We start from the raw sequence: 15,848 nt of genomic DNA on the forward strand, positions 1-15,848 counted from the left end.
AGATTAGGTAGGTAGCGCGGGCGGCTTGTAAAGTCTGGAGCGGCTGCCTCCTCCCCGGAGAATCATTGTAAATCATTGCTTAAATGTTAGTCAGTTACTTTGGAGGGATTTTATGAGGGGGGGGGTGAACTTTAATTCTTAGTCCCCTACCTGGTCGGAGAGGCGGGGAGCGGGCATTGCCTTACCGGGTCGCCGTGCAGTAAGCTCCGGAGCGCTGTGGCCGCTGACTCCCAACATCGCGGAGCTGGGGCTGCGGGCGGCGCCGGTTGGAGCTCCGACCCCGGCGAACTCTACCCCTGGCTGCGCGGCGCTCCAAATCCAGCGCCGCCCGCGGCCGGACGCCCGCAGCCCCAGCTCCGTGATGTTGGGAGTCGGCGGCGTCGCAGCGCTGGGATACCAGCGGGGAAGCGGGCAATGCCTTATCGGGTCGCCGTGCGGTAAGCTCCGGAGCGCTGTGGCCACCGACACACAACCTCGCGGAACTGGGTTTGCGGCGCGTCCGCAGCCAGGGATAGAGTTGCCGGGGTCGGAGCTACAACCGGCGCCGCCCGCCCGCAGCCCAGCTCCGCGATGTTGGGAGTCGGCGGCCACAGCGCTCCGGAGCTTACTGCACGGCGACCCGGCAAGGCATTGCCCGTTCCCCGCCTCTCCGACCGGGTAGGGGACTAAGAATTAAAGTTTCCCCCTTCACCCCCCCCCCCCCCCCCTTCACATAAAAGCCCTCCAAACTAACTGACTAACATTTAAGCAATGATTTACAGATGTTTAAGTGTCTCCCCGGTCTCCGGGGAGGAGGCAGCCGCTACAGTAGTACAGACCTGGGTTGACCGTGGGTCGTTTTGGGTCAAGTTTGGCGCCAAACGCGAGCTTTGGTGTGCAGACGACATCCTGGAAAAAATGTCCGGTTTTAGGAGCTTTTCGGTTTCCGGAACTCCGGATAAAAGGTTGTGCACCTGTACAATTGAATATTGTTCTGCATAACAAGCAGATATCAGAAGAATTGTTAATGGATACACAAGGATGCACAATCTGGTCCCTAGTCATGTATTGTCTTTCTGCTGACTGGATAGCGCGCAACAAAAGCTTTTCACTGTACCTCGGTACGCGTGACAATAAACAGCAAACTAAACTAGTCTCAAAGCATGGATCTCCAGTAATTTTATTCTCAAGACCAAAGCACCATGGTTAAAATAATTTCTATTGTTTTGCAAACTGAAGACTTTCAGAGTGTGTTGTTGCTAATAATGATAGTTCGCTGGTGCAGAATTTCTTCTGAGAACAACTGCAAAGTGACAAACTAAATCTGTATACACATCCTCAACCAGCTGCAAACACCCGTGTGCAATTAACCAAGAGGAACTGTGGAGGAAAGTTTGTGGTGGCACAGGCATAAACTATACCTTCCCATCATAACCAGTCTCATGCAATGGCATCATGTCAAAGTAATAAAGGGTTTTTGTTTTTTTAAACAAAAGCTTTACAAAAAGGCCAAGTTCAGATTTTATAAAATGAAACTCATAAAACAGCCCTTTAAAAGCTGCATCAATTTGATTTGTAAACAAACATACATACTTAAGGACTGATCTGTTCTCATTTGGTCAGGCACAAAGTTTCTACTTTGTGAAGATCATTCACAAATGATCTACAGTAAGATATTCTGGCGTGTGTTCAAAGAAAATAATGCAACTTGGGCACGAGATGCAATGATAAACAACTGAAGCTCTGCTTCTATTTCAACTCTTTGATGTGCAACTGCATTGCAACATATCTGTGCTAATCCGTACAAAATGAAATAGAATAAATAAAAAAAAAAGCATTTAAAATTAACACTACTTCCAGAATTTCCACCTTTATAGAGATTAATTGGCACAGGGTAATTAATTAATTTAAAGAACAGGCAGCTATTCAGTTGCGATTTAGAAGGTTGATCATGAGCACCCAGGCGTAGCCAACCCGTTAAAAGCCAAATCCAATGAACCAAAAATTTGTTTATCAGTTCTTCTATCCCGTAAAACATTGACCGAGAGGAACTGGTTTTCCAAGTTGCTGCAATTCATCTTTTGTGAACTATTATGCTTTATCTACTGATGAAAGCAATGAAGGAATTTTATTTTTAATGTGCAGCTTTGTCTTTCCACTTTCCCAGTTTGGCCTCTGGGCAACACGCTGGGTTGTTGCCTCTATTCTCAGGCCTTGCAAGCCACCTCCACTGCTCCATAAAGCACATAAAACATTGTATGAGGAAAATGCCACCTTGTGCCTTTTTTCCCCTAACAATATTAATTGTCCACTTATTACATGTTACCATCTTATTCCCTTCTTACATTACCCCCTCGTTGGAAGAGGAAGTGCTATCCGATCAGGGAATTAACCCGCTCCCATGCAGATGTCTAAATTTTGAATATACTTCAAAATGGAAGGAGACTGTGTAGGACTCTGGGACAAGTAACCTGGGGATCTTCTTAATGAACGTTCTCATCACTTTTAGCCTACCTCTGCCTCAACCTCGTTTCTTTCCTGTGTTTAATTCACGTGGCAGATTTCGGTTTTAATGTACAAAGTCAGGCGTTCAAATGCCTCTTAATATGTACCCACTTCCATATGCATACAAGGATATCGTTAATCATCTGCACAACCTTCAAAATTCACTTGAACAACCAAAGTGATTTCAATATCCTGACCACCAAACCCAATTAAAACTCACTCACACATTTGTAAATTATCTCTCCTCTGTAGCCATGGTGCCCTGAAATGGGGGGACTATGTATAAATACAGCTGCAATTTCTACATGGTGAAACAAAAATGTATAAAATGGCCTTTATTAAAATTTAACAATGTGATTTTTTAATTTATTACAAATCTCAAATTGTGGAGTACAGGGGCAAATAAATAAATGAAGGGTCTTTGTCAAAAACATTATGGAGGGCTCTGTACAAGGTTAGGAGTACCAAAGGATGAATGGAGAGGATGGAATTATTTTCCACTGACAGGGAGTTATTGAAATATAGAATACTTGACCAGCACAGATCAATGAAGACATTGAAAGAATTTGAATTACTTCACTAAAAATAACAGGAACTAACATGGTTACAGACAGTTACTCCAAATGGTTAACCATTCTGGGTATGAGGAAGAAGTCATTCCACACTCCCTTCCGTACCTGCTCTGCCATTCAATAGGATATTTGCTGATCTTTAACCTAGTGCCACTTTCCTTCACTAATCCCGTAGATCTCGATTCCTGCAATATCTAAAAATCATTCCTACAAATTCCCTCTAAATAAGCCACACCATAGAGAAATCCAAAGATTGACTCAGAGAGAATGAAATAAGGTAAATATGAGGTATTTCAGCATCTGGACACATATGGACACATTTATCTGTTTTGTAGTAAATGCCTACTATTTTCTGTGTGCTTAAGCAAAGCAAGAATTTCATTGTCCTATACAGGGACACATGACAATAAACTAACTTGAACTTGAACTTGAATTTACCTGCCTTGATTCTATAGCGGTTATTGCTTCTACCTAATAAAGATCGATTAAACGTAACCTTTTCAAGCGATCCCAAAACTGGGTTATTTAGATATTCTTGATTTTTAGTAGCTCTTGGTATTTGACATCAGCCCCAAGTGGCCTAGGTCTAAGCAAGAGTTAAGTTTTAGAAACTCAATGTCATTTCATGCTGGAACATAAAAGTTTGGGCAAAGGAATTCAAAGAAGAAATCATTAGAAATACAGGAGACAGCCTTAAACAGCAGCAGTGTTTAACTGTGACCCATGGCAAGCTTTGGCAGTTATGACAACCAGACACAAGGCGAATGGTGCAAAGAGGAGTAACTTGAGTGTTTTAATTGTTTCCTGTCAAAGGCTGAACGCAGAAACTGTCACACATTGATAGCCTTTACATTTACTACAGTTATGTCACAGACACATTCTGCAGAACGCTTTAAGTAGCAGAGTGAAGACCTTGAATACAAGCTCAGTCAAGTATAACATAGTAGTTAATGTTCAAGAATTCCTTTGTTAACAGTTTGTTCAATTAGTTTAACAAAATAATGCAGGTAGCCCGAAGAAGATATCCAGCCCCAACCCCTGTTCGGCCATTGATTTAGATAATGGCTCCGTATCATAACTATTTAACTGCAAAAAAGTCAAGTGCACAATAAAGTTTCCTAGATTAGACGTTCAAGTACCTTTTCTTGCAGTCAACCAGTGCTTCATATAGCAATCGTAGTACATGGTGTTTCTTGTCTACAGTGAGGTTCCAGTCCGATATCCATTTCCGAACCTTATTGGAAAACAGAAGATTTATGTCACTGTATTCATCAATAAGACAAAGTTTTAGTTTGTAGAAAGGAACTGCAAATGCTGATTTATAAACACAAAGTGCTGGTGTAACTCGGGTCAGGCAGCATCTCTGGAGAAAAAGGATAAGTGACGTTTCGGGTTGGCTCTTGGGTCTGAACAAGGGTCCCGACCCAAAACGTCACCCACCCTTTTTCTCTGTAAGGTTTAGGTTTATTATTGTCACGTGCACTGAGGTACGGCAATAAACTTTTGGTTGTGTGCTATGCAATCAAATCAGATAATACTATACATTAATACAATCAAGCCAAACAAGTATAAAAGGTAGAAAAGAGTAGGGCAATTGTATTAGACGATAGAAGACCCCCCTCCCCATCTTTGCACATCCCCAATCCTGGACTTTCAACTCATCACTTTAATTTCACGCATCTTGTTGTGTTTTAGGACAGTTGGCAGACCAATTTCCCTCCTGGGATCAATAAAGTTCTATCGTGTTGTAGTGTTTCTAGGTTCATACACCAAAATTTAGAAATTATTTTTTTCCACAATGAAATTGGGAAACTAACAGATTGATAGATTTTTGCAATTTCTGCAAACTGCTATTGATGCTGGTCAATGCAAGATGGAATTGTTTCAACTAAAGATGTTGCGGGTTACAGAAAGCCATGATCTTATTGAACAGTTGTGAATAGCTCGGTAGACTACACCCATTTCCAAGACCCTGCCTGCCTCAACAAAGGATATCACCAAGCAGGATGTTCTGTTACCACAGAACTGTAGCATAAGAACATTTTCCACCCCAACAACTGAACCCACATGCAGAGTTCAAGCAGGCATGATACTAATGAACTAAAGCATGTGAAGTGAGCGACTCACCTGGTCAAGATCAGTAGGAATGTATTGAATGGCATTGCAGGACGCAGCCACCTTGATGAGACTGCAGTATACAATGTACCTGGCAGGAGCATTCTCCTCCATTCCATGGAAAAGATTACGCAACCTAAGTTAACAAAAAAGCAACACTCACATTGCATACTAAAGCTAAACAATCTGTTCTCAAATTGAACAGTTAGAATCATTAGAACAAGCAGTCATTTAACTTGTTATGCCCACACTGACTTTTAAAAGAGCAGTTGTGACTAAACCCAACTAACAGTGATGCATCCTCCCACGTGATCATTTAAATCTATGAACCCTAGTTATTGATCCACTCAATTGCGGTAATCACCTTTCAAAATATATTATCTAGAAATCCTCTATTTCAGTTCTTAATCTTGTGTTCCAACATTTCCAACTTGTCTCATCACGGAAAACCCTTCTCCCTGGTAAAACCTGAATAAAATACCATTCTAGGTCTTAGCAGCACAGCTAAAATGTATGCCCCAGATTCACAACAATATTTAATCTGAGGACCCACCATGACCTATAAAGTTTAAGCCTGGTCATGCATTAAAAAAAAAACTTTATATATTTGACACTGTGGGCAAGAAAACGCATCCTCCAGGTTGACTCAATTCTAAACATTCCCATGCCTCATGACATATGATGCCAAGAAAATCTTCCTGGAGTCCGTCTGCCCCAGTCTCAGAAGACTGCAATGGATCTATGTGATCTCTCACTGCTTTGGCCATGAGACATTGCTGATGGATGGTGAAGCATTTGGCCAGGTGTATCAGGAAAAATGTTCAAACTACGTTTTCATCTAATAATTGATTTTAATAGCAGTGTGGTTCCAACATCCACAAAAAGTTTGACATTTCCCATTTGTTTGTGCACAATATTACAATACATTTAGCAAGTAAGAATATCATTGTTCTATCTGGGACAAATGACAATAAAACTCTTGAGACTCAGTTATCCCATTTGGAAAGCTTTGATAGGAGTGGGACAAGTTGTTATTCTTAAGATAGACACAAAAAGCTGGAGTAACTCAGCGGTACAGGCAGCATCTCTGGAGAAGGAATGGGTGACGTTTTGGGTCGAGACCCTTCTTCAGACTGAAGTGATAAGTTTGGGATAAGGGAAACGAGAGATATAGACAGTAATGTGAAGAGATAAAGAACAATGAATGAAATATATGCAAAAAAAGTAATGATGATAAAGGACACAAGTCATTGTAAGCTATTTGTTCAAGACGTGGACTCATACATCGGCGAGACCTAACGTAGACTCATCGATTGTTTCGAGGAACATCTTCGCTCAGCCCGCCTGAACCAGCCTGATCTCCCGGTTGCTGGACACTTTAATTTCCCATTTTACTTTTATACTTTTATTTCCCATTCCTACACAGACCTTTCTGTCCTGGATCTCCTCCATTGTCAGAATGAGGCTAAACACAAATTGGAGGAACAACATCTCATATTTCGCTCGGGCAGCTTGCAGCCCAGTGGTATATTGATTTCTCTCATTTCAGGTAGCCCCGGCGTTCCCTCTATCTCCCCCCCCAAGTCGCACTAGCTTCTCATTTTCATCCTTCAAACAGCTTACAATGGCCTGTTTCCTTTATCATTGTTACTTTTTTGCATATCTTTTATTCGTTGCTCTTTATCTCTCCACATCACCATCTATATATCTCGTTTCCCTTATCCCTAGCCAGTCTGAAGAAGGGTCTTGACCCGAAATGTCACCCATTCCTTCTGTCCAGAGACGCTGCCTGTCCCGCTAAGTTATTCCAGCTTTTTGTGTCTATCTTCGGTTAAAACCAGCACCTGCAGTTCCTTCTTACACAAGTTGTTATTCTTGTTCATGCTGTTCTTTATTCACACCCATTGCTATACAGTTATAGTAATACTAAAGGCATCCAAAGCAGCGACTGAAGCAGGGGCGGATTAACCATTAAGCAGACTAAGCACGTGCTTAGGGCACCAGGGCCAAAGGGGGCACCACAAAGTTGGGAAAAGGGTGAAAAGAAAAAAAACCAAATGAAGATTTGTAAAAAAAAAAAAAATTGATAAAACTAGTGCAAATTGATCATAATGTTCCGTTTCTTGATCATGGTGCACCCTAGGGTTATCTTCCCAGGTGTACGACAAGGGGCACTGCTGGCGCAGTGCACTCTGACCTCTGTCGGTCAGTAAGATCATTAACACTGTCACATGTTTCCTGTTGTGGAATATTCTCGACTGACCTCTGTGCCTCAGACATGATGTGTGCGATATCCTTGGAAATCTAAGACCACTGCACTGGTAAGATGTCATACAGCTTCAATGATCCTTTATTTAATTAGTATACATAGTCGTCTCTTATCTGTCGATCTTTTTGGAGACTTTTTGTGTCTACTTTTGCCTGATTTAAGCTATTTTTTGTTGGCGAGGTGCAGTGTCATAGCATGTGTTTAAAAGTAAAATGATGGAGCCAAATTCAGTTGTCATGACAGTCATTTCAATGACCCTCTCTGCCCCTTTTTAATTTCAGCCCCATGTAAACGTCAAAAATGAAGCGTGTTCAGTTGAGTGGTGCGCAAAAGAGAAAACGTGCAAAAGAGAATGAGCAAAAGAATCTGTCTGTTGTAGCCAAGACAGGAAAGCTGACAGATTTCTTCTTACAAACTGCAGAGAAAGATGATCCAGATCAAAACCAGTGTCAGTCTACAGAGACAGCAAGTGAATCAAATCTATCTCCTTCATCAGAAACAGGCAGTGTTGGTGCAAGGCCAGATTTTCATGATGACGTTGCACATGATGAAGTGCCACAACCTGGACCTAGTTCTACGACAAGATGTGTAAATGCTTTTGAACTGTCCAAGGAGTTTAGAGAACTGACCAAGGATGAAATGAACAAAGCTAAGGACCCAGGGTTGTGGGATGAATTTTATGGTGATGATGTGACTTATTGGGTTGCTTGTGGACCCAGTGAATGTCAGCACCACAATGGGCCATTTGACAAATCGTGTCACAATTTCATCAGTGGGAAGCCAAAGAGATACTGTTCACAGAAAATCTTTTTTGGAATAAAAGCCAATGGTGAACACTACAAGAGAGAATGGCTGTTGTACTCTCCTTCAAAAGGATCAGTTTACTGTTTTGTTTGTAAACTATTTGCGCCCAAAGGGTCAACGCATTTTGCTAGAAATGAAGGATTCAGTGACTGGCGAAACACTGCTGTAATTGACAACCATGAAAAAAGTACAACTCTCCGAGATGCCATGTTGACATATTTAACTCGGAAACAAGGCATAGGCTTGACACAGCCACTGGAAAAACAAATTGAAGAGTACAATTACTGGGAGAATGTGCTTCGGCGTGTTGTAGCAGTCATTTGCACACTGGCTGAACGAGGATTGGCATTCCGAGGAAAAGTGGAAAAATTTGGGTCTCTCAATAATGGGAATTATTTGGGGCTACTCGAATTGATAAGTTAGTTTGACCCATTCTTGGCTGCTCACATATCACGGTATGGCAATGCTGGAAAAGGCAACCCTTCGTACCTGTCCAAAACGATATGTGAGGAACTTATTGAGTTAATGGCAAAGAAAGTGCACTCCGTCATCATTGACGAAATTAATGTTTCTGGGTACTTCAGTCTGTCTGTGGACTCAACGCCTGATCTTTCGCATGTTGACCAACTGAGCATAGTGCTCAGATACTTGCAAGATGGACAGCCAGTTGAACGATTTATCACATTTTTGGAATTACAAAACCACACTGGTGAAGCTATGGCACAGCAGGTGTTGAAGTACTTATGTGATGATTGTAAATTGGATTTTGCTAAATGCAGAGGGCAGTCATACGACAATGCTGCCAACATGTCTGGACGTTACAATGGCATGCAGCAAAAACTTTTGGATGCAAATCAGTTTGTCATTTATGTACCCTGTGCAGCTCATTCACTAAATTTAGTTGGACAAAGTGCTGTGGATTGCTGTCAAGTTGCAGTAGATTTCTTTTCCACTGTACAACTGCTCTACACATTCTTTTCAGCCTCAACTGCTCGGTGGAGAATTCTCAAAGATTGCATTGGAAATGAAAAAGTGTTGAAATCACTTTCAGACACCAGATGGGAAGCACATGCTGTGGCAACTGCAGCAATAATCAACTCTTTCGTCAAGATTCTGGATGCTTTGGAAGATTTATCAGATGACCAGTTGCAAAAAGGTGACACTAGAAGGGAGGCAAAGAATATTGCAAACAAGATGCAAGAACTGGAATTTGTGTTCATGCTGAATTTTTGGAATGAAACTAGAAAAGTTTCATAGAACAAGTCAACTTCTTCAAAGTGAAAATGTGATCTTGCAAACATGTGCAGATTTGTATTCATCATTGGCAGACCAGTTGCACACATCAAGAGATGAGTTTGAGAGATTTGAATCACTTGCAAAGGACATGCTCCCTGATGTAGCAACTCAAACGCGTAAGCGTATAAGAAAGAGAATGCCCAACGATGGAAATGCACCAGAGGTCATTCTTAGTGCCAGAGACAAATTCCGTATCTCCACTTTTTATGTAATTGTTGAAAAGTTAGAAACGGAAATGAGGAGACTAAAGGTGTACACTGAAATAGCAGACAGATTCTCTTGTCTGACAGATGTTCCTAATGCCACTAATTGGTGGCATTAGGAATGTGCCTAATGGTGCTAATTCCCAATTATCAGAAAGTGAAAGGTACTCAAAGACTTGTCAGACACTCATTGATGCTTATCCAGATGACATGAACAACACTTTGTCTACAGAGCTTCAGCAGTTCCATTCATATGTTCTTCATAAGTTTAAAACAACCAAGAAAACATATTTCACTCACATGGAACTTTACAACACAATTACAGAAGACAAACTAGAGAGTGCCTTTCCAAATGTTGAAATTGCCTTAAGAATATTTTTAACATTAATGGTCACCAACTGCACAACAGAGAGGTCTTTTTCACAACTGAAACGTGTAAAAAACCCCAAATAGATCAGTTATGCTTCAAGAAAGACTCGACTCACTGTGTATATTAACAATTCAAGCAGACATTCTGAGAAGTATTAATTTCGAGGATGTTATCAGTGATTTTGAGAAAATGAAATGTAGAAAAATGCCTTTCAGGTCATGAATATTGGAACTTTGATACATTTAACTTGTGAAATATTAAAATAGATGTTGTATTGCATTTTTGTAGAACTTTATGTAGCCCAAGCTTGGCTTAGTTTGTACAGTATATTGTGTTATCATATGAATAAATGTTTGTACTGCTGCAACCTGCATTGTATATCTGGTCAGACAGGTCAACAACTAAAATGGACTGGGTCAATGTGGAAAGGAGGGGGGCACCAAGATTGGTCAGTGCTTAGGGCACCAGTGAGCCTTAATCCGCCCCTGGACTGAAGGCATCTAATGTCTGAAAGTGCAATTATCAAATGGGAAGAGAGAAAAAACAATGACTGTGTACTTTTATAGAGTCCATCACAACTGGAAATGCTTCATAGAGAAAGCACTTTTTTGACTTGGGTAAATTTGTGTACAATAATTCCCTAAATGGTAAAAAAAAATGTAAAAATGCATACCATAACAGCCGGTAAAGCTGTACATTGCTCTTTATGTCCCAAGATATACTCCTGCAACTTGTTCACAGTATACTCACAGCAGCAACCGGAGTGAAGGCCGCTCACCCTCACGAGATTTCAGCAACTTCTCACATAAGCTTTCAGTCAGAGCTTCCTGTTTTTCAGTCTCCAGAATCAATAGGAGAGACACAATGCTGTTCATCACACTTTCCACATCTGAATAAAATAAGTACAGTAAAGCATTTAAAAGGTGCTAGTCAATAGTCCACTGCCTAGGCCAGCCATCGACGACCTCACACCGTTGTTTGTTCCTTAAATTTTAATAAGTCGCAGGTATGTGGATAGGAAAAGTTTAGAGGGCTATGGGCGAAACGCGGGCAGGTAGGACTAGTGTGGATGGGGCATCTCGATCGGTACGGGCTAGTTGGTCCGAAAGGGCCTGTTTCTGTGCTGTATTAAAACCAACTGGAAACGCACCTTTATCATCTTCTCTGAGACAGATATCGCAGACTTCAATGATATGCGCCAAGTCAACATGCAGTCCACCTTCCGAGTTTTCTTCGGAAATTTCAGCCCCTTTTGACTTGAGGTAGGATCGAAGCTCAGAGGCCTGGGAAATAAGAACACAAAAGCTGAAATAAACTCAATATTTATGACGAACTTCCAACCTCAGAGCTTACATCCTGTAAAAACAAGTTGGATAAAGATTTTATTTTGCAAGTGCTGTGAGCTTTCATTTTGTACAATTGTCACTCTGGAAAGGATTTCACTCCTCACCCCTTCCCTTTGCTCAAGGACAGAGAGTTGGCAGGGAGTGGTTGTGATTTAGTCACTCACTGATAAGACTGGAAACACAAGAACATTTAAAACCCTTTGAGTCTGCTGCCTCATTCAACAAAATCAAAACAATATTCTACCTCAACCCCTTTTGCTGCCCTGTCTCCATATCACTAGATTCTTCCGACATCCATAAATCCATTGATTTCCATTTAAAAATCAAACACTCGCCATGTACCTTACAAGTATTTCATATTTCAATTAGGTCACCTCTCATCCTTCAAAACTCTATTTTTAAAAAAAAGCTTTATCAGCCTCTCCTCGTATTACAGATTATTCTAGACTTACTCCATCACAAGAAAGGGACCAGCAATTACCCACACTGTTTTTTTTCCTTTTATATACTCAGCCCTAATATTATTTGTGTTTCTTGCTGCTTCAATAATATTTTATCAACGTCTTGCTCATGTTTTGCTGAATTCTAGCACTTTCCTTAGATTAAATTTTTTTTTAAATTTCTCTAGTAATCAATGATCAGAGCATTTTTCCTTTCTGTCTTAAAAGGGTGGGATATTGGTTGCAAATAAAGCAAGTACCAGCAGCTACTTCAATAGTCATCAGATGACTGGGCCATTATTTTATTTTAGTTTAATGTATTGATGAATTATGCACAGCCTGGGGACACATTGCCCCTGGGTTCTATTTTGACCCAGAATCTGAAACAAGGTGATGAGGGCTTGGTAATTAGTGTAGCTTAGTGATTATTTTTATTTATTGTGGAAAATTGCAGTTTTGTTTAGGAGCCTCATGCATGTTTGGTTTTTGATGTCTTTGACATACCATATGCAAACTTGCTGTGACAATTACAACTTCCATATGTTGAATACACACCAAGAAACTATTCTGGCCATAATTCAATCCACTCTTCTGACCCTGGAATTTTTTCATGTCCTGTCGTAAAGGTCCAAAACAGCTGTAACTGTGCTTTTTGCTGTTATATCCTTTTTTAATAAACCTGTATATTAACATTCCCTTTGAAGAAGGGTCTCGACCCAAAACGTCACCCATTCCTTCTCACCAGGTATGTTGCCTATCCCGCTGAGTTACTCCAGCATTTTGTGTCTACCTTTGATTTAAAACAGAATCCGCAGTTCTTTCCTAAACATTCCCTTTATCTTAGCCTTAGCAGCATTCTGAAAAAGAAGCATCACAACCCAAAACGTCACCTATCCATGTTCTCCTGGGATGCTGCCAGACCGCTGAGTTACTCCAACAGTCATCTTTTGTAAACCAGCCTCTGCAGTTCTTTTGTGTTCAAAAGGGAACTGCAGATGCTGGAATATCGAAGGTACACATTTCATACCAGGGCATCGGAAATGTCCTCGTTCTTCAGGGAACGGGGATTCCCCTCCGCCACCATAGATGAGGCTCACACCAGGGTCTCATCCATACCCCGTAACACTGCTCTCTCTCCCCATCCCCGCACACGCAACAAGGGCAGAGTCCTTCTGGTCCTCACCTTTCACCCCACCAGCCGGCAAATACAACACATAATCCTCCGCCATTTCCGCCACCTCCAACGTGACCCCACCACTCGCCACATCTTCCATCTCCCCCCATGTCTGCCTTCCGCAAAGACCGCTCCCTCCGCAACTCCCTCGTCAATTCTTCCCTTCCCTCCTGCACCACCCCCTCCCCGGGCACTTTCCGTTGCAACCGCAAGAAATGCAACACCTGTCCCTTCACCTCCCCCCTCGACTCCATTCAAGGTCCCAAGCAGTCGTTCCAGGTGCGACAAAGGTTCACCTGTATCTCCTCCAACCTCATCTACTGCATCCGCTGCTCTAGATGTCAGCTGATTTACATCGGTGAGACCAAGCGTAGGTTGGGCGATCGTTTCGCCGAACACCTCCGCTCAGTCCGCAATAACCTACCTGACCTCCCGGTGGCTCAGCACTTCAACTCCCCCTCCCATTCCCAATCCGACCTCTCTGTCCTGGGTCTCCTCCATTGCCAGAGTGAGCAACAGCGGAAATTGGAGGAACAGCACCTCATATTCCGTCTGGGGACCTTGCGTCCTTATGGCATCAACATTGAATTCACCCAATTTGGCTAGCCCTTGCTTTCTCCTCCCCTTCCTTAACCCTCTAGCTGTCTCCTCCCACCCTCCCATCCGCCCGCCCTCGGGCTCCTCCTCCTCCCCCCCTTTTCCTTCTTTCTTTCCCCACCCCACCCCCCATCAGTCTGAAGAAGGGTTTCGGCCCGAAACGTCGCCTATTTCCTTCGCTCCATAGATGCTGCTGCACCCGCTGAGTTTCCCCAGCAATTTTGTGTACCTTCTGCAGTTCTTTTGCTGTTTTCTCACGTTAGATTCTTGGCAATTATCAATAAAAATCAGAAATTCCATAAGACCCTACTATACATAAATCTGGTTCCAGTGTTGCCTGCAAACAGACCACGCTTCAAAAAGTAGTTTATTAAGTCAATTTCATGTTATGACCTTTCATGTTAAACACTGTCTAAATATGGGGTTGATACGATAAAGTGCTGGAGTAACTCAGCAGGACAGGCATCTCTGGAGAAAAATGATGAGTGATGTTTCAGGTTCGAACCCTTCTTCAGGCTGTTGGTTAGGTTTATTAGATACATTTGTAGATACATGTAGGCTGATTAAGCTATATTAACCCATAAAACGTGAATTATTTCTCAATTGAACCTTCCTTAATCATAGGGCACACAAAAATGCTGGAGAAACTCAGCGGGTGCAGCAGCATCTATGGAGCGAAGGAAATAGGCAACTTTCCGGCCGAAATCCTTCTTCCTTAATCATGTGTGCGTTTATAATTCAAAATAATACACCCAGAGAGTTATGAATCACCCAGAGTTGTGAATCTGCGGAATTCTGTGCCACAGAAGGCAGTGGAGTCCAATTCATGTTTTCAAGAGGGAGTTAGGGCTGAGGGAATCAAGGGATATGGGGAATAAAGCAAGAACGGGGTACTGATTTTGGATGATCAGCCATGATCATATTGAATGGCTCGAATGGCCTACTCCTGCACCTATTTTTCTATGTTTCTAAAACTAGGCTCACGCATGGTTGAAAGGTGTGTTCAGGAAGGAACTGCAGATGCCGGTTTACACCGACGATAAGACACGTAACCCAAGTAACTCAGCGGGTCGGAGAGAAGGATCTCCAGAGACGCTGCCTGAGCCGCTGTTGCTACTCCAGCATTGTGTGTCTATCTTGGGTTGAAGACTTCTAGCGGGTTTTGCTGCGTCTCCCGGGCGGTTTGGCCTAAAGTCGGGACCGGCAGCAACACGTGCGGGAAGCCGGTGGCCAGGCCGAGGCGCTGGACTTCCACTCCCGGGCCTCTCGGCTGCTGGCCGGCCGCCCGCTCACAGCCGCAGGTTAGTCGCCGCCCGTCCAGCGGCCTCACCTGATCCTCCTCGGTGATGTCGATGAAAGCCGGGACGCTCATGGCCGCCGCCGTCACCTCAGCTCCGTCCGTCCGCCTCGTCAACGGCCCCACGTCCGGTGTGATGGCGTCACTTCCGACGTCGCCCGCTCTTAAGTGGACGGGGCTCCGGAAGTAGCGTCACTGGGACAGGCCTCGGAGCATCTCCCACTGCTGGTCCCTAAGGCCACAAGTTCACAAGTGACAGGCGCAGAATTCATATGTTTATGCAAGAACTGCAGATGCTGGAAAAATCCAAGGTAGACAAACATGCTGGAGAAACTCAGCGGGCGAGGCAGCATCTATAGAAGGAATAGGCGGCGTTTCGGGGTCGAGACCCTTCTGCTCTGCCGTTGAATCATGGCTGAGCTACCTCCCTCTCTCTTGCCTCTCCATGTAACCCCCAACACCCGTACTGAAAGTAAACAGGCAGCAGGCAGTGAAGAAAGCTAATGGCATGTTGGCCTTCATAACGAGAGGATTTGAGTAATAGGTGTAAAGAGGTCCTTCTGAAGTTGTACAAGGCCCTGGTGAGACCATATACAATACAATACAATACAAAATATTTATTTGTTGTCATTTGAACCTCATTGAGGTTCAAACGAAATTTGATTTCTGCAGTCATACACACAAGAAAAAGAACCAAGACACAACAAAATTTACACAAACGTCCATCACAGCGCATCTCCTCCTCGCTGTGATGGAAGGCAAAGTCTTATCTCTCCCCTGCACTCCTCCTGATGTCAGAGTCAAAGGCAGGCGATGGTAAGTGTCCCGCGGCCATTAAAGCCGCGCCGGGCGATGCAAGGCCACGCTCCGGGTCTTGGTGT

General features: G+C 43.0%; 1 protein-coding gene across 1 annotated transcript in view; it reads right to left on the reverse strand.

Annotated features, from left to right (window-relative positions):
- Positions 1-15,136, reverse strand: part of eif3m (eukaryotic translation initiation factor 3 subunit M) — a 29,925-nt gene extending 14,789 nt beyond the window's left edge. Inside the window, exons 1-5 of the mRNA XM_033038768.1 lie at positions 15,001-15,136; positions 11,264-11,396; positions 10,864-11,002; positions 5,184-5,307; positions 4,196-4,290 (exon numbers count right to left, since the gene is read on the reverse strand). Of these exons, the coding sequence (XP_032894659.1) occupies positions 4,196-4,290; positions 5,184-5,307; positions 10,864-11,002; positions 11,264-11,396; positions 15,001-15,042 (533 nt within the window). The 5' untranslated portion in view covers positions 15,043-15,136. The remainder of the gene's footprint in view (positions 1-4,195; positions 4,291-5,183; positions 5,308-10,863; positions 11,003-11,263; positions 11,397-15,000) is intronic.
- Positions 15,137-15,848: the final 712 nt, after the last annotated feature.

The sequence above is a fragment of the Amblyraja radiata genome, chromosome 20, assembly GCF_010909765.2.
Source record: "Amblyraja radiata isolate CabotCenter1 chromosome 20, sAmbRad1.1.pri, whole genome shotgun sequence".
Lineage (NCBI taxonomy): Eukaryota > Metazoa > Chordata > Chondrichthyes > Rajiformes > Rajidae > Amblyraja > Amblyraja radiata.